Below are 21,669 nucleotides of genomic sequence, written 5' to 3'. Positions count from 1 at the left end.
GAACAATCGGACTGGCCCACTTGCTGAATTCCACTGGGGAGATGATGCCCTCGCATTGCAGCCTGTCCAGCTCGATTTCCACTCTCTCCCTCATCATGTGAGGTGCCGCTCGCGCCTTGTGGTGAATGGGGCGTGCCTCTGGGACCAAGTGGATCCGCACCTTCGCCCCGGAAAAGTTTCCAATGCCTGGCTCAAAAAGGGAAAGAAATCTGTTAAGAACCTGGGTACATGAGGCCTCATCGACATGTGATAGCGCTCGGATGTCATCCCAGTTCCAGCGGATTTTGCCCAGCCAGCTCCTTCCAAGCAGTGTGGGGCCATCGCCCGGGACAATGCAGAGTGGCAGTTCGTGCACCGTGCCCTCGTAGGTGACCTTGACCATGGTGCTGCCCAGGACAGTGATAAGGTCTTTGGTGTACGTTTTCAGTTTCGTGTGGATGGGGCTCAGGGCTGGTCTGAATGCCTTGTCTCTCAAACATCTTTTTACGCATCATGGATTGGCTAGCGCCAGTGTACAGGTAAGCCATTCAATTTTACGTTTAGCATTATAGGTGGACATTTCGTCGAAAATGTGTGCATCCCGTGTACTTCAGCATCTGCCTCCTCTCTCTCAGGCTCGAAATTGCTTTGATCCACCATGGACCGATATTCCTCTGCCACGTGGTGGTTAGCAGGTTTTGCAGAGCTTGCAGCTCGTCTGCAAGCTCGTTGGAGGTGCCCCATTGTTCCACAGCTCTTGCAAACATACCCTTTGAAGTGGCATGAATAGGCTGAATGGAAGCCTCCACAACGCCAACAAGGTGTGAATTGCCTTGCATTCATCCTTTGTTGCGGATTCAGTCATCTGGGTCACCTGAGGCCTGCTGGCAGTTGCAAACTCGTGGTTTCTGCCCTGTACATTTCTGCTCGCAAACACAGTACCAGTTAATTTATGAACATTGCTAGCACTTGTGTGCTGAGGGATTTGTTTGGTGTTATCACTGGTGGACATAAAAGCCTGTGCTATCGCAATGGCCTTACTGAGGGTCGGTCAAGAGTTTTCGTAGGATGGTCTCATGGCCAATGCCCAGTACAAAAAAAGTCTCTGAGCATTTGCTGCAGGTAGCCATCAAACTCACATTGTCCTGCAAGTCGCCTTAGCTCGCCGACGAAGCTCGCCACTTCCTGACCTTCAGATCGCTGGCACGTATAGAACCGATACCTCGCCATCAGCACGCTCTCCCTCGGGTCAAGATGCTCCCGAACCAGTGTACACAGCTCCTCATACGACTTACCTGTGTGTTTCACCAGAACCAGAAGATTCTTCATGAGGCTGTAGGTCGGTGCCCCGCAGACTGTGAGGAGGACCGCTCTCCTTTTTGCAGCGCTTCCTTCTCCGTCCAGCTCGTTGGCTACAAAGTACTGGTCTAGCCGTTCGACATCGGCTTCTCAGTCTTCACCCTCCGAGAACTTCTCCAGGATGCCCAGTTTGCTGTACATTTGCGTTGGATTCGTATTCTCGTTGCCAGCTATTGTGTTCCTAACACAGATGAGGCTGCACACAGGGAGATTAAAGTAACAGTGACCTCAGTCTTTAATAAGACACTCCAGGCCTTAGGGGCCGGCTTATATACAGTGCTACCAAGGGATGCTGGGATCCCTTGGGACTTCAGGGGATGAGCTCCCTGGTGGCGGAACATGGGAGTGCATGCTTTACAGATACACAACACAAGGGAGACAGGGTAAACATGATCCCACAAAGAAAAAGGGTAGAACTGCCAAATTTTCAGCCCCCTGGATGACAAAGTGCATACAGGGTAAGATAAGGCAAAAAAGGAAAGCTTATATCAGACATCAAGAGCTCAATACTGCAGAAAGCTTAGAAAAGTATAGAAAATGTAGGGGTGAAATTAAAAAGGAAATTAGGAAAGCAAAGAGAGGGCATGAAAAAATACTGGCAAGTATAAGCAAAGAAAATCCAAAGATATTTTGTAATTACATAAAGAGCAAGAGATTAATAAAGGAAAGAGGAGGGCCTATTAGGGACCAAAATGGTAACCTGTGTGTGGAGGCAGAGGACATGGATAAGGTACATAATGAATACTTTGCAACTGTCTTCACAAAAGAGGGGGGCGATGTCAAGTTTGAAGTTAAGCAGAAAGAGTGTAAAATATTGGATGGGATAAACAGTGAGAGAGAAAGAATTAAGGGGTTTAGCATCTTTGAAAGTAAATAAATCACCAGGACCGGATGAAGTGTATCCGAGGCTATTAAAAGCAAGGGAGGAAATTGCTGAGGCTCTGATCATCATTTTCCAATCCTCCCTGGCTATAGGAGTGGTGTCAGAGGATTGGAGAACTGCTAACATTGTACCATTATTTAAAAAGGGAGAAAGTGATAAACTGCGTAATTACTGGCCAGTTAGTTTAACTTCGGCGGTGAGCAAATTATTGGAATCAGTCCTGAGGGTCAGTATAAACCTTCAGTTAGAAAGGCACAGATTAATCAAGGACAATCGACATGGATTTGTTAAGGGAAGGTTGTGTCTGACTAACTTGATTGAATTTTTTGAGGAGGTAACGAGAAGTGTCGATGAGGGCAGTGCATTTGATGTTGTTGACATGGATTTTAGCAAGGTTTTTGACAAGGTCCCACATAGCAAGCTGTTAAAAAAGTACAAGTCCATGGGATCCAAAGCAAAGTGTCAAGTTGGATCCAAAATTCGGTCAGAGGCAGGAAACAAAGGGTAATAATGTGAATGACACGCTGTTTCCAGTCGGGTTCCGCAGGGCTCAATCCGAGGTCCCTTGCTTTTGTGGTATACATTAATGATTTTGACTTGAATGCAGCCACGGTGAGCCGATGGTGGAGGGAGTGAATATTTAAGGTGATGGATGGGGTGCCAATCAAGCGGACTGCTTTGTCCTGGATGGTGTCAAGGTTCTTCAGTGTTGTTGGAGCTGCACTTATCCAGGCAAGTGGAGAGTATTCCACACTCCTGACATGTGCCTTGTAGATGGTGGAAAGGCTTTGGGGAGTCAGGAGGTGAGACATTCGCCACAGAATACCCAGTCTCTAATCTGCTCCTGTAGCCACAATATTTATGTGGCTGGTCCAGTTAAGTTTCTGGTCAATGGTGGGGGATTTGGCGATGGTAATGCCATTGAATGTCAAGGGGCGGCGGTTGGAGATAGTCATTGCCTGGCACTTGTGTGGCATGAATTTTACTTGCCACTTATCAGCACAAGACTGAATGTCATCCAGGTCATGCTGCATGCGGGCATGGACTGCTTCATTATCTGAGGAGTTGCGAATGGCACTGAACACTGTGCAATCATCAGCAAACATCCTCACTCCTGCCCTTATGATGGAAAGAAGGTCATTGATGAAGCAGCTGAAGATAAAGATGGTTGGGCCTAAGGCACTGCCCTGAGGAACTCCTGCAGCAATGTCCTGGGGCTGTGATGATTAACCTCCAACTACCACAACATCTCCCTTTGTGCTAGGTAGGACTCCAGCCAATGGGGTGTTTTCCCACTGATTCCCATTGACTTCAGTTTTACTAGGGCTTCCTGATGCCACACTCAGTTAAATGCTGCCTTGCTGTTAGGGCAGTCACACTCCGCTCACCTCTGGAATTCAGCTCTTTTTTCCATGTTTGAAGGTCTGGAGCCGAGTGATCCTGGCAGAATCCAAGCTGGGCATCAGTGAGCAGGTTATTGGTGAGCAAGTGCCGCATGATAGCAGAGTCGACGACACCTCCCATCACTTTGCTGATGAGTGAGAGTCGACTGATGTGGCAGTAATTGGCCGGATTGGATTTGTCCTGTCTTTTGTGGACAAGGCATACCTGGGCAGTTTTTCACATTGTCGGATAGATGCCAGTGCTGTAGCTGTACTGAAACAGCTTGTCTCGAGGTGCGCTGCTAGTTTTGGAGCACGTCTTCAGCACAACAGCCAGGATGTTGTCGGGGGCCCATTGCCTTTGCTGTATCCAGTATGCTCAGCCGTACCTTGAATTGGCTGAAGACTGGCTTCTGTGATGGTGAGGACCTCAGGAGAAGGCCGATATGGATCATCCACTCGGCACTTCTGGCCGAAGACGGTTGCAAACTTTGCCTTTTGTACTCACTTGCTGGGCTCCGTCATCATTGAGGATGGGGATATTCATGGAGCTTCCACCTCCTCCCATTAGTTATTTACGACTGGATGTGGCAGGACTGCAGAGCTTCGATCTGACCCGTTGATTGTGGGATCGCTTAGCCCAGTCTATAGCATGCTGCTTCTGCTTTTTAGCATGCATGTAGTCCTCTGTTGCAGCTTCCCCATTTTGGCACCTCATTTTTAGGTATGCCTGGCGCTGCTCCTGGCATGCTCTTCTACACTCCTCATTAAACCAGGGTTGCTCCCCTGGCTTGATGGTAATGGTAGAATGAGGGATATGCCGGGCCATGAGGTTACATATTGTGGTGGAATACAATGATGATGACCGACGGCACCTCGTGGATGCCCAGTTTTGAGCTGCTAGATCTGTTCTTAATCTATCCCTTTTAGCACGGTGGTAATGCCTCAAAACTCTGGAGAAGTGCCACCAACGTCGCCTCCGTAGTATCCTGCAAATCCATTGGTCAGATAGGCGCACCAACGTCAGTGTTCTCGCTCAGGCCAACATCCCCAGCATCGAAGCATTGACCACACTCGATCAGCTCCACTGGATGGGCCACATCATCCGCATGCCTGACACGAGACTCCCAAAACAAGCACTCTACTCGGAGCTCCGACACAGCAAGCGAGCTCCAGGTGGGCAGAGGAAACGCTTCAAGGACACCCTCAAAGCCTCCTTGAAAAAGTGCAACACTCCCATCGACACCTGGGAATCACTGGCCCAAGATCGCCCAAAGTGGAGGAGAAGCATCCGGGAAGGCACTGAACACCTCGAGTCTCTTCGCCGAGAGCAAGCGTCGACGGCGGAAGGAGTACGCAGCAACCCAGGCACCCCAACCTCCCATTCCTCCAACCACCATCTGCCCCACCTGTGGAAGAGACTGTAGGTCCCTCATTGGACTCTTCAGTCATCTTCGACTCCGAGGGACTGCCGAAGAGAAGAGTGCCACACAACACGATGGAGGGTGTCCTCAGTGTAAAGACAGGACTTCGTCTCCACAACGACTGTGCGGTGGTCACTGCTACCAATGCGGTCATGGACAGATGCCTCTGCGACAGGTAGATTGGTGAGGACAAGGTCAAGGGGTTTTTCCCCTCGTGTTGATTCTCTCACCACCTGTCGCAGGCCCAGTCTGGCAGCTATGTCCTTCAGGACTCAGCCAGCTGAGTCAGTAGTGGTGCTATCGATCCACTGTTGGCGATGGACATTGAAGTGCCCCACCCAGAGTACATTCTGTGCCCTTGCGACTCTCAGTGCTTCTTCCAAGTGGTGTTCAGCATGGAGGATTGCTGATTCATCAGCTGAGGGAGGGCGGTAGGTGGTAATTAGCAGCAGGTTTCCTTGCCCATGCCTGACCTGAAGCCATGAGACATCATGGGGTCCGGAGTCAATGTTGACAGCTCCCAGGGCGACTCCCTCCCGACTGTATTTCACTGTGCCGCCACCTCTGATGGGTCTCTCCTGCCGGTGGGACAGAACATACCCAGGTATGGTGATGGAGGAGTTTGAGACATTGGCTGAAAGGTATGATTCTGTGAGTATGACTATGTTAGGCTGTTGCTCGACTAGTCTGTGGTACAGCTCACCCAATTTTGGCACAAGTCCCCAGATGTTGGTGAGGAGGACTTTGCAGGACCGACTGGGCTGGGTGTACTGTTGTCGTGTCCAAAACCAGTGCCGAGGGTCGATGCCGGGTGGTCCGTACAGTTTAATTATTCTTATTTCTTGCAGTGTTTTTTTTTTACAACTGAGTGGCTTGCTAGGCCATTTCAGATGGCAGTTAAGAATCAACCACATTGTTGTGGGACTAGAGTCACTTATAGGCCAGATTTGATAAGGATGGCAGATTTGCTTCCCTCAAGGACATTAGTGAACCGGAGGTTTTTTTTACGACAATCCGATAGTTTCATGGTCACCATTATTAACACTAGCTTTTTATTCCAGATTTTTACTCACGACACTGGATCATTAGTCCAGGCCTCTGGATTACTAGTCCCGTAACTTAACTACTACATTACTATTCCCGACAGCAATCGAGAACCCGAGTCTCAGTCTGATAGCGTGTTTTCTTCTGTCGGCTGAAAATTAAAAATCACATGGGGATGTGATACAAGAACATAAGAAATAGGAGCAGGATTAGGCCATTTGGCCCCTTGAGCCTGCTCCACCATTTAATAAGATCATGGCTGATCTGATCATGGACTCAGCTCCACTTTCCTACCCACTCCCCATAACCCTTTATCACCGTATCTTTAAAAAATCTATCTTTGCATTAAATATATTCAATGACCCAGCCTCCACAGCTCTTTGGGACTGAGAATTCCATCGATTTACAACCCTCAGAGAAGAAATTCCTCCTCATCTCAGTTTTAAATGGTCGGCCCTTATTCTGAGACTTGAAGGGAAAAAATATACAGGGCTAGGGGGAAAGAGCAGGGGAGTGGGATTAATGGATAGCTCTTTCAAAGAGCTGGCACAGGCACAATGGGCTGAATAGCCTCCTTCTGTGCTGTATCATTCTCTGATCTAATTGTTTCCTGCTTTTCCATGTAGCAGCTTGTACACAATTCAACCATTCCTTCGATCGGAATGTCTGTAGTTTCTCTCCTTCCATCTCCTTTCCCCCGCCCCACAAACTCTACTAAAATGTTTATATCTTTTTTCTGTTCTCTTGAAGGGTTACACTTTTTACAGATGACAGATCTGCTGTGTTATTCAAACATTTTCTATTTTTGTTTCAAATTTCCAGCATCTACAGTGTTTTTATCCGTAAATATGACATAATTGTTCTAGGACCCGTTGAAAATGAATAAGTTGTATTCAACCCATGTCTTTCCATGTGTAACTGAAGCAAACAATGGGTAAATTAGCATCATAATTTCCTAAACCTTATAATATTCTTCTTTTCTGGGATTAATGGCTAAAAGCACAATTACATGAAGTTCAATCATTAAACTGCCAAAAATGATGCCACTGCTTTGCTTTCATTCTTTTCTTTCAGTGTTAACCAAACCATTTCCCCAAGTGGGTCATAGAACAATGATGCAGGCAATAGCTTCAATGGTATCTTGTGAAAATTACACAATGGAATAAAGATTATAAACTGACCTTACCAAATCGTTAAAAAAGTTAACAAAAAAACTGATTACCTTCCAACGTGTCCACCATCTACTGAATCCTGGCTACCAGCTTCACTGGCCGTGCTCACTGATTTCGAGGAGGGAGACATAGGGGTTGGGACTAAATAATGAAAATAACAGGCATCCCATGTTACTAATTGCAGTGGCTGCACTGATGGTGAGCAGTGTCAGACAAGAAACAAAACAAAACAAAAAGGGTTTAAATAAATGAGGAACATGGCAGAAAATGGAATTGAAATGGTAAAAGCCAAAAGAAAAAGGAAAGAAAAGAGGGAAGAAAGTCAAATGAATATTTAATTTTTGTTTTTGCAAAAATAATCACTCAAAATGAGTTTGGAATGTGCACATTACAATCATATTAAAATGCAGCAGGGTTTCAGCTGTCACCATAAAATTATTGTTGTGAAACAATTTGATTTCTGCATGCAAATATTCTTTAAAAAAAGTATGCTACTTATTGTAATAATTTCAGAGGCCAGCTAATGCCACTACGTAGGCAAAGAGCAGAAGCCAGACCAAGTGTTCTGTTAACAGTTGGTCTTTTACATTATCTTTAGCTCCAAGATACAAAAATAACCTTATAATCATCTCAGTTAATGTCCAGAAATCTCAGTCCACAGAAGCATTGAAAAAGACAACTTTAATTATATAACTTTGCTGATGGTGACTACCATTTTATCCAATCTACAGAACCAAATCACAAAAAATTGACAGGTTCTCATGGGCAGTCATTTTGTTTACAGAAGCTGCAATTTCCTTGGTTTATGCAGAGAAACACATATTATAAAATGGGTCTGATGCATTTGTTTGAGTACGCATTAGGAGTTAGAATACTACAATTTACCCTTCCAATATAGTTAAACAATGTGATAACAGGTTTTGACATCACAAATTTCAAAATGTTCAATTTTATTCCAAACCATCTTAAGGTAATTGTGACAAAGCAGTCTTACTAACAATCATCAAAGCACCAGATTTTTAAAAATAAAAGGTACATCCCATTTTCAATTAAACTACATTTAGGAGGAGTAGGACTAACTGGATATGGGAGTGGTAATAATATCTCTTTCAAAGAGCCGGCACAGGCATGATGGGCCAAATGTCCACCTTTTGTGCTGTATGATTCTATTATTTAAAACACTACTCCAGGGAAGGCTCATAAATGTGATTTTTTTTTTTACATATTTAAAAGGGCTTCATATTACGTGAACAGATTGTCTAAATTGCAGCTGAAACCCTGTCAGAAAATACACAACTATATATGTATTTATTTGTACACTTTCTCTCTGGGTATTTGTAAAGACAAAAACAAACAAGGATCACCACAAGTCTGAAAACCATGAATTAAATCAAAAACATTTTGAAGAAACAATTGAACAAAAAGCAAGTGAACATAAAACACACATTGCAAAGCTCACATTGGGAAAGGCATGTATGATTTAAAAAAAACTCAACCAAAACATCAATGCATTTAGGAAAGTTCAAATATAGATCATATAATGATTTCTTCAGCCATCTATTTGTCTATTTTATAGAATTTAACGTTAACATTTGTGTAAAAGTTTTGGTCACAGTTCAGCTAAAACAGTAGTCAGTTAAAATATGAATGACTGTTAATTTATTAATACTCTGTTGAAGGCATTCAGATCCAAATTTTGCAGCTTGAATTCAAAGTTAGATCACAAGCGTAGAAGCACTCATGACCTGATTTTGAACAAATAGATAGAATCAATAAATGTCTTCCTACCAGCTCAAAAAAATAAGCCTCGCCTGTGTTATCTCGTCAGCATGCAGCTTTTTAACTATTTTAACTGCAACTGCATAATTAAGAAATTTTTCAGGAGACTACATGATTGTTACATCAAAAGCTACAGTAATGGTAGCAAGAGAAACTGATGCCACTAAATGGGTGACATGCAATAAGAGCCACGGTTCTAAAGCCAGCATCACCCTATTGATTTTCCTACAAGAATGTTAACACTTTAGACTTTATATTTTTGTTATCTTTTGAAAGATCGTGCATTATTCAAGATGGAATTTCAATTCCTAAATATATTTCATAGACCTGTATATCTCAACAAAATGAAAACATGTCTACAATTTTTTTTAAATTGGAATTTCCAGAAGTGACCAGCTGCTTTCACTCATGATTTAAATACAGTCTCTCCCCAACCTCTCTATCCAAAGCCTAATGAATTTCATTGGACAAGATGATTTGAAAAACCAATAGTTGACAAAAAAAAATCTGGTGGTATGGTTGGGCACCAAACACGTGGTGCCACAGTGGTGCAACACAGCATTGTACTCACATTGTCACAAGTTCACAAGTTGAGTTTTACTGTACAGCTGCGGCATGATAGAAAAAGTAGTTGGGAGCGGGGGCGGGGGGCGGGGAAAGAGGGGAAGGGTGGATAAAGACAGCTAATCCTGCAGCACTTTCACTCACCCCTACCCCGGATTCTGGTTCAGAGGCACATTGGTATAGGCTGGAGAACAGGTTTCCTGCCGACATTCAGTGCACAACACAGGCAGATCATAAAAATGTTAAAGTTTGAATATAAGAAATAGGAACAGGAGTAGGCCATATGGCGCCTCGAGCCTGCTCCGTCATTCAATATCATGGCTGATCTGATCATAGACTCAGCTCCACTTCCCTGCCCGCTCCCCATAACCCCTGATATCCCCTTATTGTTTAAGAAACTGTCTAATTCTGTCTTAAATTTATTCAATGTCCCAGCTTCCACAGCTCTCTGAGGCAGCGAATTCCACAGCTTTACAACCCTCAGAAGAAATTTCTCTTCATCTCTGTTTTAAATGAGCGGCCCCTTATTCTAAGATCATGCCCTCTAGTTTTAGTCTCCCCCATCAGTGGAAACATCCTCTCTGCATCCACCTTGTCAAGCCCCCTCATAATCTTATATGTTTTGATATGATCATCTCTCATTCTTCTGAATTCCAATGAGTAGAAGCCCAACCTACTTAACCTTTTCTCATAAGTCAAACCTCTCATCCCCGGAATCAACCTAGTGAGCCTTCTCTGAATCGTCTCCAAAGCAAGTATATCCTTTCGTAAATATGGAAACCAAACCTGCACTCAGTATTCCAGGTGTGGCCTCACCAATACCTTGTATAGCTGTCGCAAAACTTCCCTGCTTTTATACTCCATCCCCTTTGCAATAAAGGCCAAGATTCCATCAGCCTTCCTGATCAATTGCTGTACCTGCATACCATCCTTTTGCACAAGTACCCCCAGGTCCTGCTGTACTGCGGCATTTTGCAATCTTTCTCCATTTAAATAATAAACTGCTCTTTGATTTTTTTCTGCCAGTTTTGATTCCAGTTTTGTTATTGCGATTATCCTTGAAAGTATAAGCACAACTATAAATATCACAGAATTTTATCCCATCTCAATGGCATTATAGTCTATCAAATATCTATCCACTTTCCATAAATGTAAAGGCTCAATTTTCCCCAGTGATTTGCACAGTTTTTTGGCGTGCGCCGCTTTTTTTGGCCGAAGTTAAAAAAATTAAAGTTTCCCCAAGGAATGTGCACGTAAATCGACAACGTCATCTCTGGACTGTTGTGCTTTTATCCCTGTTGGCTGCACACCCTGAAAAGGGTGTCACAGTATTTTGAAATACTATGACACAAGATGGCTGGTCTGGATTAGGAAGAAACATGTTGCTGGGAGAAACACGTGGGGGAGGATCTCTCCCACAGAAACTGGAGTGCGAAGCTGGGTCTGTTCAAATGTTAATTTGAACACTGGCCTGCCAGCGGCCAGTGACGTCAGAGCTGGGTGCACTTAGGAAGGCCAAGGGACTCGTACGTGTGCGTGGAGCCAGGTTGTCTGGGGAAGAGAGCAAGGTGCTCGGACAAGACAGACATCTGTATTGTCTCCACAACGGTCCAGCAATCAGGACTGATGAGCCATTTAACACTCACTCGGGAAGCCTTGAGACATCGATCGGCTGGTTTTGTTCAGACCACAGCACATCTTAGATAGCGCGAAATAAGACCTGAAGAATCCATGGAAAGGATTCCCCCGGAGGCAACAGAACCATCCAAACCCAGCCAGAATTGTGGATTACAGGAGTATAACTGTCGAGCGTTTTGGAAGCTCAATCTTCGTTCTATCGCATCCTATGTGAAGGCACGTTTGCCCACCCGAGAATAAGGACCGAGAGCGAAGCCTCGCTTCTTCAACCCGACGGATTCCAACTTCAACCTGGATCTTGCATGCTTCAATCAAGCACGGGGCCGTGTAGTCGAACCGCTAAGGAAGGACCAGCGAGCAAAGAAGGGCGGATTGGGTGAGAACGCAATAGTTGCATGCTCACCAACCGATCCACGAAAGTGCATGAGAGGGTGTCAGTGTGCACTAACCAAACCAGAGGGGGGTTTAGAGTTAGGTGGATTCCGGGAGGGTTTAGACAGCTCTAAGGCTAACAAGGGAAGTGCACTGTTTTAGTTGGGAGTCTGGGAGACGTCAGGGGGGCGCGGGAGAATCCAAGAGTGGTCGGGGGTGGTGCGGGAGAGTCCGACAGTGGTCGGGTCGGGGCGGGGGGCGTGGGAGAGTCCGAGAGTCGTCCGGGGGGGGGGGGGGGGGGGGGGGGGAGCGCGGGAGAGTCCGAGAATGGTCGGGGGGGGGCGCGTGGGAGAGTATCAGAGAGTGGTCGGGGGGGGGAGTCAGGGCGCAGGAGAGTCCGAGAGTGGTCCGGGGGTGGGGTCCGAGAATGGTCGGGGGGGAGGGGCAGGAGAGTCAGAAGGTAGTCGGGGGGGGGGGGGAAAAAAAGAGTCCGAGAGTGGTCGGAGGGGACGCGGGAGAGTCCGAGAGGGGTCGGGGGGGGGGGCGGCGCGAGAGAGTACGAGTGTGGTCGGGGGGGCGGGGGGGGTCCAAGAGGTCGGTGAGTTCGGGGGGCCAGAGAGGTCGGTGAGTTCAGGAGGCCAGAGAGGTCAGTGAGATCAGGAGGCCACAGAGGTCGGTGAGGTGAGTTGGTAAGTATCTCTCTAGTCTCTATTTCTTTTTAATTACATTTTAAATTAGATAAGTCTAACTAAAGGGATGGCAGGGCAGCTCAGTCCCATGGAGTGCACATCTTGCGGCATGTGGGAAGTCCTGGACGCTTCGCGCGGCCTAGGCAATCATGGCAGTCAGAGCCAATTCCAAAGCACCACAGGTGGCTCAGCTGCATAGGTGGGAGGGAAGAAGAATGAGAGCGCCCAAGTGATATGGGATTCTATGGTTAGGGGAACGGACAGGCGTTTCAGCCACCGTAGTAGTGACTCCCTGGTGCCAGGGTCAAGGATGTCAGTGTGACGCAGGGCATTCTGGAGGGGAGAGGGTAAACAGTTAGAGATCGTGGTCCATATCGGGACCAACGACATAGGTAAAAAGAGGGATGAGGTCCTACAGGCAGAACTCGGAGTTAGGAAGAAAATTAAAGGGTAGGACCTCAAAGGTAATAATCTCCGGGTTACAACCAATGCCACATGCTAATATGAGTACAAGAATAGAAAGATTGAGAGGATGAACACATGGTTGGAGAGTTGTTGTTGGAGGGCTTTAAATTCCTGAGGCATTGGGACTGATTCTTGGGGAGATGGGACCTGTACAAACCGGACTGGTTGGACCTCAGCAGCGCTAGGACCAATATTCTCACGGGGAGTTTTGCGAGTGCTGTTGGGGAGAGTTTAAAGGAGCTTGGCAGGGGGATGGGAACTTGACAACAAATTCAATAGGGAAGGAAGTAAAGAAGAAATTGGATAGCAAGAATCTCGAAAGCAAATCTGTAAGACCAAGGAAACAAGGCTTAGTAAGTAGTAAGCAAGGAGGTCTTCCTGTGTTAAATGGTATATACTTTAATGCAACGAGCACAGCGAATAATGCGGATGAGTAAGAGTACAGGTAGATACTTGGGAGTATGACATTATAGCCATTACAGAAACATGGCTGAAAGAGGGGCAGGTTTGGCAGATCAATATTCCTGGTTACAGGATTTTAAGGCAAGACAGAGAAGGGGGTAAAAAGGGGGAAGTGCCGCAGTACTGATGAAAGAAACTATTACAGCAGTGAGGAGGGTGTTCAGAGAAGGTTCACCAGGTTAATTCCAGGGATGAGGGGGTTGACTTATGAGGAAAGGTTGAGTAAGTTGGGCCTCTACTCATTGGAGTTCAGAAGAATGAGACGTGATCTTTATTGTGTTCCTAACACAGATGAGACTGCACACAGGGAGGTTAAAGTAATAGTGACCTCAATCTTTATTAAGACACTCCAGAGTAACAGGCTTTAGCGGCCGGCTTATATAAAGTGCTTCCAAGCGATGCTGGGATCCCATGGGACTTCAGGGAATGCGCTCCCTGGTGACGGAACATGGGAGTGCATGCTTTACAGATACACGTCACTCCCCTCCAAAGTCAAAGTGAAAACTATTTACAAGGTGAGGCGGTCGGGAGTCTTTCTTTCCCTGGTGGACCGCCTCGGTACAAATGTCTGTTCTGGTGTGTTGTCTGTGCCCTCGCTGGGCTGTTGGGTGTGATGGGTTCGATTTCCTGGTCCGACGTGGTGTCGTTGATCTTTTGGGTGTGTGTCGTGGGCTCGAAAAAGGTGGTGTCTGCTGTGTGTTGTTCAGGGCAGTCTGTCAACCGCAGCCTCGTTTGGTCCAGGTGCTTTCTGCAAATTTGTCCATTGTCTAGTTTGACGACAAACACCCTATTCCCTTCTTTAGCTATCACCGTGCCCGCGATCCACTTGGGACCATGTCCATAGTTTAGCACACACACCGGGTCATTCAGATCAATTTCCCGTGACACAAGTGGCGCGATCATCGTTTACATTTTGTTGCTGCCGCCTGCTCTCTACCTGATCATGCAGGTTGGGGTGAACCAGCGAGTGTCTGGTTTTAAGTGTCCTTTTCATGAGTAGCTCAGCCGGGGACACCCGTGAGCGAGTGGGGTCTCGTGCGGTAGCTGAGCAGTACTCGGGACAGGCGGATGTGGAGTGAGCCTTCTGTGACTCGTTTAAGGCTTTGTTTGATTGTTTGTATTGCCCGCTCTGCCTGCCCATTGGAGGCTTGCATAAACGGGGCCGAGGTGACCATTGCGGGTCATGAATTCTTTAAATTCGGCACTGGTGAAACATGGCCCGTTGTCACTGACCACTATGTCAGGCAGGCCGTGGATGGCAAACATGGCCCTCAGGCTTTCAATGGTGGCGGTGGCGATGCTTCCTGACATTATTTCACATTCAATCCATTTTGAAAAAGCATCCACCACCACCAGGAACATTTTACCGAGAAACGGGCCCGCATAGTCGACATGGATCCTCGACCATGGTCTGGAGGGCCAGGACCTCAAACTTAGTGGTGCCTCTCTGGGCGCGTTGCTCAACTGAGCACACACACTGCACTGCCGTACATAGGACTCTAAGTCAGAGTCGATTCCGGGCCACCACACGTGGGATCTGGCTATCACTTTCATCATTACTATACCCAGGTATGTGCTGTGGAGATCTGAGATGAACGTCTCCCTGCCCTTTTTGGATAGCACTACACGGTTATCCCACAACAAGCAGTTTGCCTGAATGGACAGCTCGTCCTTTCGCCGCTGGAACGGCTTAATTAGCTCTTGCATTTCAACGGGGATGTTGGCCCAGCTCCCATGCAGTGCACAGTTTTTTACTAGGGACAGCGGAGGATCTTCGCTGGTCCAAGTCCTAATCTGGCGAGCCGTGACAGGTGATTTATCATTTTAAAATGCTTCCATGACCATCAACAAGTCTGCGGGCTGCACCACCATCAACAAGTTTGCAGGCTACACCATTTCCACTGCCGTGGTGGGCAATGGCAGCCGACTGAGAGCATCTGCACAGTTCTCGGTGCCTGGCCTGTGGCGGATGGTATAGTTATACGCTGATAGCGCGAGTGCCCACCTTTGTATGCGGGCTGAGGCATTAGTATTTAGCCCCTTGTTTTCAGCGAACAGGGATATGAGGGGCGTGTGATCGGTTTCCAGCTCAAATTTGAGGCCAAACAGGTACTGATGCATTTTCTTTACCCTGAACACACACGCTAATGCATCTTTCTCAATCATGCTGTAGGCCCTCTCGGCCTTAGACAAGCTCCTGGAAGCATAGGCGGCAGGTTGCAACTTCCCCGCAACGTTAGCTTATTGTAACACACACCTGACTCCGTACGACGACACATCACATGCTAGCACAAGTCTTTTACACGGGTTATACAATACAAGCAGCTTGTTGGAGCATAAAATGTTTTTGGCTTTTTCAAAAGCAATTACTTGGGTTTTTTCCCCATACCCAAGTTCTAGGGGCTCAAAGAGGGTGCTTAACTCCGGTAGGAAGTTACCAAAATAGTTGAAGTTCCAGGAACGACCGCAGCTCCATGACGTCCTGTGCCCTGGGCGCGTTCCTGATAGCCTCTGGCTTGGCGTCTGTGGGCCGAATGCCGTCCGCCGCGATCTTTCTCACCAAAAAATCCACTTCTGTTGCCATGAAGACTCATTTCGACCTCTTCAGCCGCAGCCCTATGCGATCTAGGACCTCCTCCAGATTTTGTAGGTGCTCGGCGGTGTCTCGACCCGTGACCAATATGTCGTCCTGAAAAACCACTGTGCGTGGTACCGACTTGAGTAGGCTCTCCATGTTTCTCTGGAAGATCGCTGCAGCTGACTGAATTCCAAACGGGCATCTGTTGTAGATGAACAGTCCCTTGTGCGTGTTGATGCAGGTGAGGCACTTCGAAGACTCCTCCAGCTCCTGCGTCATGTAGGCCAAAGTCAGGTTGTGCTTGGTGAACGTCTTGCCTCCTGCCAGCGTTGCAAATAGGTCGTCTGCCTTAGGTAGCGGGTATTGGTCCTGTCGCGAGAAACGATTAATAATTACTTTATAATCGTCGCAAATCCTGACCATGCCATCACTTTTGAGTATTGGAACAATTGGGTTGGCCCACTCGCTGAATTCCACTGGGGAGATGATGCCCTCGCGTTGCAGCCTGTCCAGCTCGATTTCCACTCTCTCCCTCATCATGTAAGGTACTGCTCGCGCCTTGTGGTGAATGGGTCATGCCTCTGGGACCAAGTGGATCTGCACCTTCACTCCAGAAAAGTTTCCAGTGCCTGGCTCAAAAAGGGAAGGAAATTTGTTAAGAACCTGGGTACACGAGGCCTCATGGACATATGATATCCGCTGGAACTGGGATGACATCCAAGCGTTTTTGCCCAGCCAGCTCCTTCCAAGCAGTGTGGGGCCATCGCCCGGGACAATCCAGAGTGGCAGTTTGTGCACCGTGTCTTGTAGGTGACCTCGACCACTGCCCAAGACAGTGATAAGCTCTTTGGTGTACGTTCTCAGTTTCGTGTGGATGGGATTCAGGGCTGGTCTGAGTGCCTTGTTGCACCACAGGCTCTCAAATATCTTTTTACTCATGATGGATTGGCTAGCGCCAGTGTCCAGTTCCATAGCTACGGGAAAGCCATTCAATTTTACGTTTAGCATTATAGGTGGACATTTCATCGAAAATGTGTGCACCCAGTGTACTTCAGCATCTGCCTCCTCTCTGAGGCTCAAAATTGCTTTGGCCACACCATGGACCGATCTTCCTTTGCCACGAGGTGGTTAGCAGGTTTTGCAGAGCTTGCAGCTCGTCTGCAAGCTCGTTGGAGGTGCCCCATTGTTCCACAGCTCTTGCAAACATACCCTTTGAAGCGGCATGAATAGGCTGAATGGAAGCCTCCACAACGCCAATGCCTTGCATTCATCCTTTGTTGCGGATTCAGTCATCTGGGTCACCCGAGGCCTGCTGGCAGTTGCAGACTCGTGGGTTCTGCCCTGTACATTTCTGTTCGCAAACACAGTTCCAGTTAATTTATGAACATTGCTCGCACTAAGCGGGCGGGGCTGAGTCCATGATCGGATCAGCCATGATCTTATTGAATGGCGGAGGAGGCTTGAGGGGACATATGGCCTACTCCTGTTCCTATTTCTTATGTCCTTATGCTTGAGGGATCAAATGAGGCCTCATGGATCAAATTGAAAAATAAAGGGGCGATCACACTGCCGGGCATGTATTATAGACCCCCAAACAGTTGGAGTGAGATAGAGGAGCAAATATGTAAGCAAATTGCTGTGAAGTCCAAAAACCATGGGGTAATAATGGTAGGGGATTTTAGCTATCCAAATATTGATTGGGACAAATTTAGCGTGAAGGGTATAAAGAGTGCGGAATTCTTAAAATGCATTCAAGGGAACTTTTTTAGTTCCAACACGAGAGGGGGCGATTTTGGATTTACTTTTGGGGAATGAAGCTGGGCAGGTTGAAGGGGTATTAGTAGGAGAGCAATTGGGTGCCAGTGACCATAATTCAGTCAGAGTCAAGTTGGTTATGGATAAGGACAATGATAGGCCTGGAATAAAAGTCCCAAATTGGGGAAAAGCTAATTTTGCCAAGTTGAGTGATTTGGCCACAGTGGACTGGAAACAGCTACTTGTGGGTAAATCAGTGTCGTAACAGTGGGAGGCATTCAAGGAGGAGATCCAGAAGGCTTAGGCCAAACATCTGCCCTCAGAGAAAAAGGGTGCGAATAATAATTCTAGAGACCCTGCATGTTGAGACTTAGAGGGAGGATAAAGAAAAAAAAAAGGACGCTTATGTCTGGTTGGCAATCAGTAACTAGTGGGGTGCGCCGGGATCAGTGCTGGGACCCCAACTATTTACAATCTATATTAACGACTTGGAAGAAGGGACTGAGTGTAACGTAACCAAGTTTGCTGACAATACAAAGATGGGAGGAAAAGCAATATGTGAGGAGGACACAAAAAATCTGCCAAAGGACATAGACAGGTTAAGTGAGTGGGCAAAAATTTGGCAAATGGAGTTTTATGTTGGAAAGTGCACGTCATGCACTTTGGCAGAAAAACATCAAAGAACAAGTTATTATTTAAATGGAGAAAGATTGCAAAGTGCTGCAGTATAGCGGGACCTGGGGGTACTTGTGCATGAAACATAGAAGGATAGTATGCAGGTACAGCAATTGATGAGGAAGGCCGATGGAATCTTGGCCTTTATTGCAAAGAGGATGGAGTATAAAAGCAGGGAAGTTTTGCTACAGCTATACAAGGTATTCGTGAGTACTGCGTGCAGTTTTGGTTTCCATATTTACGAAAGGATATACTTGCTTTGGAGGCAGTTCATATTGATTGGGCTAACCAAACTGGTAGCAATACTATGGAGGAGGATTTCCTGGAATGTATGAGGAACCAACGAGAGAGCAGACCATCCTAGACTGGGTTTTATGTAACATGAGAGGATTAATTAGCAATCTGGTCTTGGGGAAGAATGACCATAATATGGTAGAATTCTTCATTAAGGTGGAGAGTGACACAGTTGATTTGGAGACTAGGGTCCTGAACTTAAAGAAAGGAAACTTTGATAGTATCAGACGTGAATTGGCTTGGATAGACTGGAGAATGATACTTAAAGGGTTGACAGTGGATAGGCAATGGCAGACATTTAAAGATCACATGGATAAACGACAACAATTGTACATCCCTGTGTGGCAAAGAATAAAAAAGGGAAGGTGGCTCAACCGTGGCTAACAAGGGGAATTAGAGAAAGTGTTAAATCCAAGGAAGAGGCAGATCAATTGGCCAGAAAAAGCAGCAAACCTGAGGACTGGGAGAAATTTAGAATTCAGCAGAGGAGGACTGAGGGTTTAATTAGGAGGGGGAAAATAGAGTATGAGAGTAAGCTTGCAGGGAACATAAAAACTGACTGCAAAAGCTTCTTTTGATATGTGAAGAGAAAAAGATTAGTGAAGACTAATGTAGGTCCCTTGCAGTCAGAATCAGGTGAATTCATAATGGGGAACAAGGAAATGGCAGACGAATTGAACAAATACTTTGGTTCTGCCTTCACTAAGGAAGACACGAATAACCTCCCGAGGGTCTAGCGAGAAGGGGGAACTGAGGGAAATCCTTATCAGTCAGGAAATGGTGTTAGGAAAATTGAAAGGACTGAAGGCCGATAAATCTCCAGGGATCCGATAGTCTACATCCCAGAGTACTTAAGGAAGTGACCCTAGAAATAGTAGATCCATTAGTGATCATTTTCCAACATTCCATGGACTCTGGATCAGTTCCTATGGAATGGAGGGTAGCTAATGTAATCCCACTTTTTAAAAAAGGAGAGAAAACAGGGAATTATAGACCTGTTAGCCTGACATCGGTGGTGGGGAAAATGCTGGAATCAATTATTAAAGAAGTAATAGCAGCGCATCTGGAAAGCATTGACAGGATCGGTCCAAGTCAGCATGGATTTATGAAAGGGAAATCACGCTTAACAAATCTTCGAGAATTTTTTGAGGATGTAACTAATAGGGAGTGGATAAGGGAGAACCAGTGGATGTGGTGTATTTGGACTTTCAAAAGGCTTTTGATAAGGTCCCACACAAGAGATTAGTGTGCAAAATTAAGGCATATGGTATTGGGGGTAATGTATTGACGTGGATAGAGAACTGGTTGGCAGACAGGAGGCAGAGAGTCGGGATAAACGGGTTCTTTTCAGAATGGCAGGCAGTGACTTGTGGGATGCCGCAAGGTTCAGTGCTGGACCCCAGTTATTTACAATATACATTAATGATTTAGATGAAGGAATTGAAGGTAATATCTCCAAGTTTGCAGATGACACTAAGCTGGGTGGCAGTGCGAGCTGCGAGGAGGATGCCAAGAGGCTGCAGGGGGACTTGGGACAGGTTAGGTGAATGGGCAAATGCATGGCAGATGCAGTATAATGTGGATAAATGTGAGGTTATCCACTTTGGTGGCAAAAACAGGAAGGCAGATTATTATCTGAATGGTGACAGATTAGTAAAAGGGGAGATGCAAAGAGACCTGGGTGGCATGGTACATCAGTCATTGAAGGTAGGCATGCAGGTACAGCAGGCAGTAAAGAAAGCAAATGGCATGCTGGCCTTCATAGCAAGGGGATTTGAGTATAGGAGCAGGGAGGTCTTACTGCAGTTGTACAGGACCTTGGTAAGACCACACCTTGAGTATTGTGCGCAGTTTTGGTCTCCTAACCTGAGGAAGGAGGTGCTTGCCATTGAGCAAGTGCAGCGAAGATTCACCAGACTGATTCCCGGGATGACAGGACTGACATATGAGCAAAGACTGGATCGGCTAGGCTTATACTCACTGGAATTTAGAAGAATGAGAGGGGATCTCATAGAAACTTCTAAAATTCTGACAGGACTGGACAGGTTCAATGCAGGTAGAATGTTCCCTATGTTGGGGAAGTCCACAACCAGGGGTCATAGTCTAAAGATAAGGGGTAAGCCATATAGGATCAAGATGAGGAGAAACTTTTTCACCCAGAGAGTTGTGAACCTGTGGAATTCTCTGTCACAGAAAGTTGTTGAGTCCAGTTTGTTGGACATATTCAAAAGGGAGTTAGATGTGGCCCTTGCGGCTAAAGGGATCAGGGGATAAGGAGAGAAGGCAGGGGTGGAGTACTGAGGTTGCATGATCAGCCATGATCATATTGAATGTGGGTGCAGGCTTGAAGGGCCGAATGGCCTACTCCTGCACCTATTTTCTATGTTTCTATGTTCACTAGGTTGATTCTGGAGATGAGGGGGTTGACTTACGAGGAAAGGTTGAGTAGGTTGGACCTCTGCTCCTTGGAATTCAGAAGAATGAGTGGTGATCTTATCGAAACTTTTAAGATTATGAGGGGGCTTATCAAGCTGGATGCAGAGAGGATGTTTCCACTGATGCGGGAGACTAGAATAAGGGGCTGCCCATTTAAAATGATGAGGAGAAATGTCTTCTCTGAGGGTTGTAAATCTGTGGAATTTGCTGCCTGAGAGGGCTGTGGAAGCTGGGACATTGAATAAATTTAAGACAGAAATAGATAGTTTCTTAAACGATAAGGGGATGAGGGATTATGGGGAGCGGGCAGGGAAGTGGAGCTAAGTCCATGATCAGATCAGCCACGGTCTTATTGAATGGTGAAGCAGGCTCGAGGGGCCATATGGCCTACTCCTGTTCCTATTTCTTATGTTATAATGTTCTTATGCTCAACGGCTAAATAGTACAGCATCTTTCGAGAACTATAGAAAGTTAAGAGGCAAAATTAAAAAGGAAATTAGGAATGCTAAGAGAGTGCCCGAAAAATTCTTGGCTCATAAAATTAAGGAAAATCCTAAATATATTAAGAGTAAGAGGGCAACTAAAGAAAGGGTAGGACCTATTAGAGACCATGAGGATAATCTTTGTGTGGTGGTGGAAGGTGTTGGTATGGTTCTTAACAAATGTTTTGCATCTGTTTTCATAAAGGAAAGGGGCAATGCAGATATTGCTATCGAGGA

General features: G+C 46.3%; 1 protein-coding gene across 6 annotated transcripts in view; it reads right to left on the bottom strand.

Moving 5' to 3' along the window:
* LOC139264489 (cytoplasmic dynein 1 intermediate chain 1) overlaps window positions 1-21,669 on the bottom strand; it is a 532,713-nt gene that overhangs the window by 376,073 nt on the left and 134,971 nt on the right. For 5 of the 6 annotated variants that reach the window (XM_070881048.1, XM_070881047.1, XM_070881051.1 and 2 more), the window contains one exon: window positions 7,294-7,435. In XM_070881048.1, the coding sequence (XP_070737149.1) occupies window positions 7,294-7,435 (142 nt within the window). The remainder of the gene's footprint in view (window positions 1-7,293; window positions 7,436-21,669) is intronic. The other variant, XM_070881049.1, reaches the window with a different exon arrangement.

The sequence above is a fragment of the Pristiophorus japonicus genome, chromosome 5 (genome assembly GCF_044704955.1).
Source record: "Pristiophorus japonicus isolate sPriJap1 chromosome 5, sPriJap1.hap1, whole genome shotgun sequence".
NCBI lineage: Eukaryota > Metazoa > Chordata > Chondrichthyes > Pristiophoridae > Pristiophorus > Pristiophorus japonicus.
The sequence above is the reverse complement of the archived record's forward strand: the minus strand, read 5'-3'. Positions and strand labels throughout refer to the sequence as shown.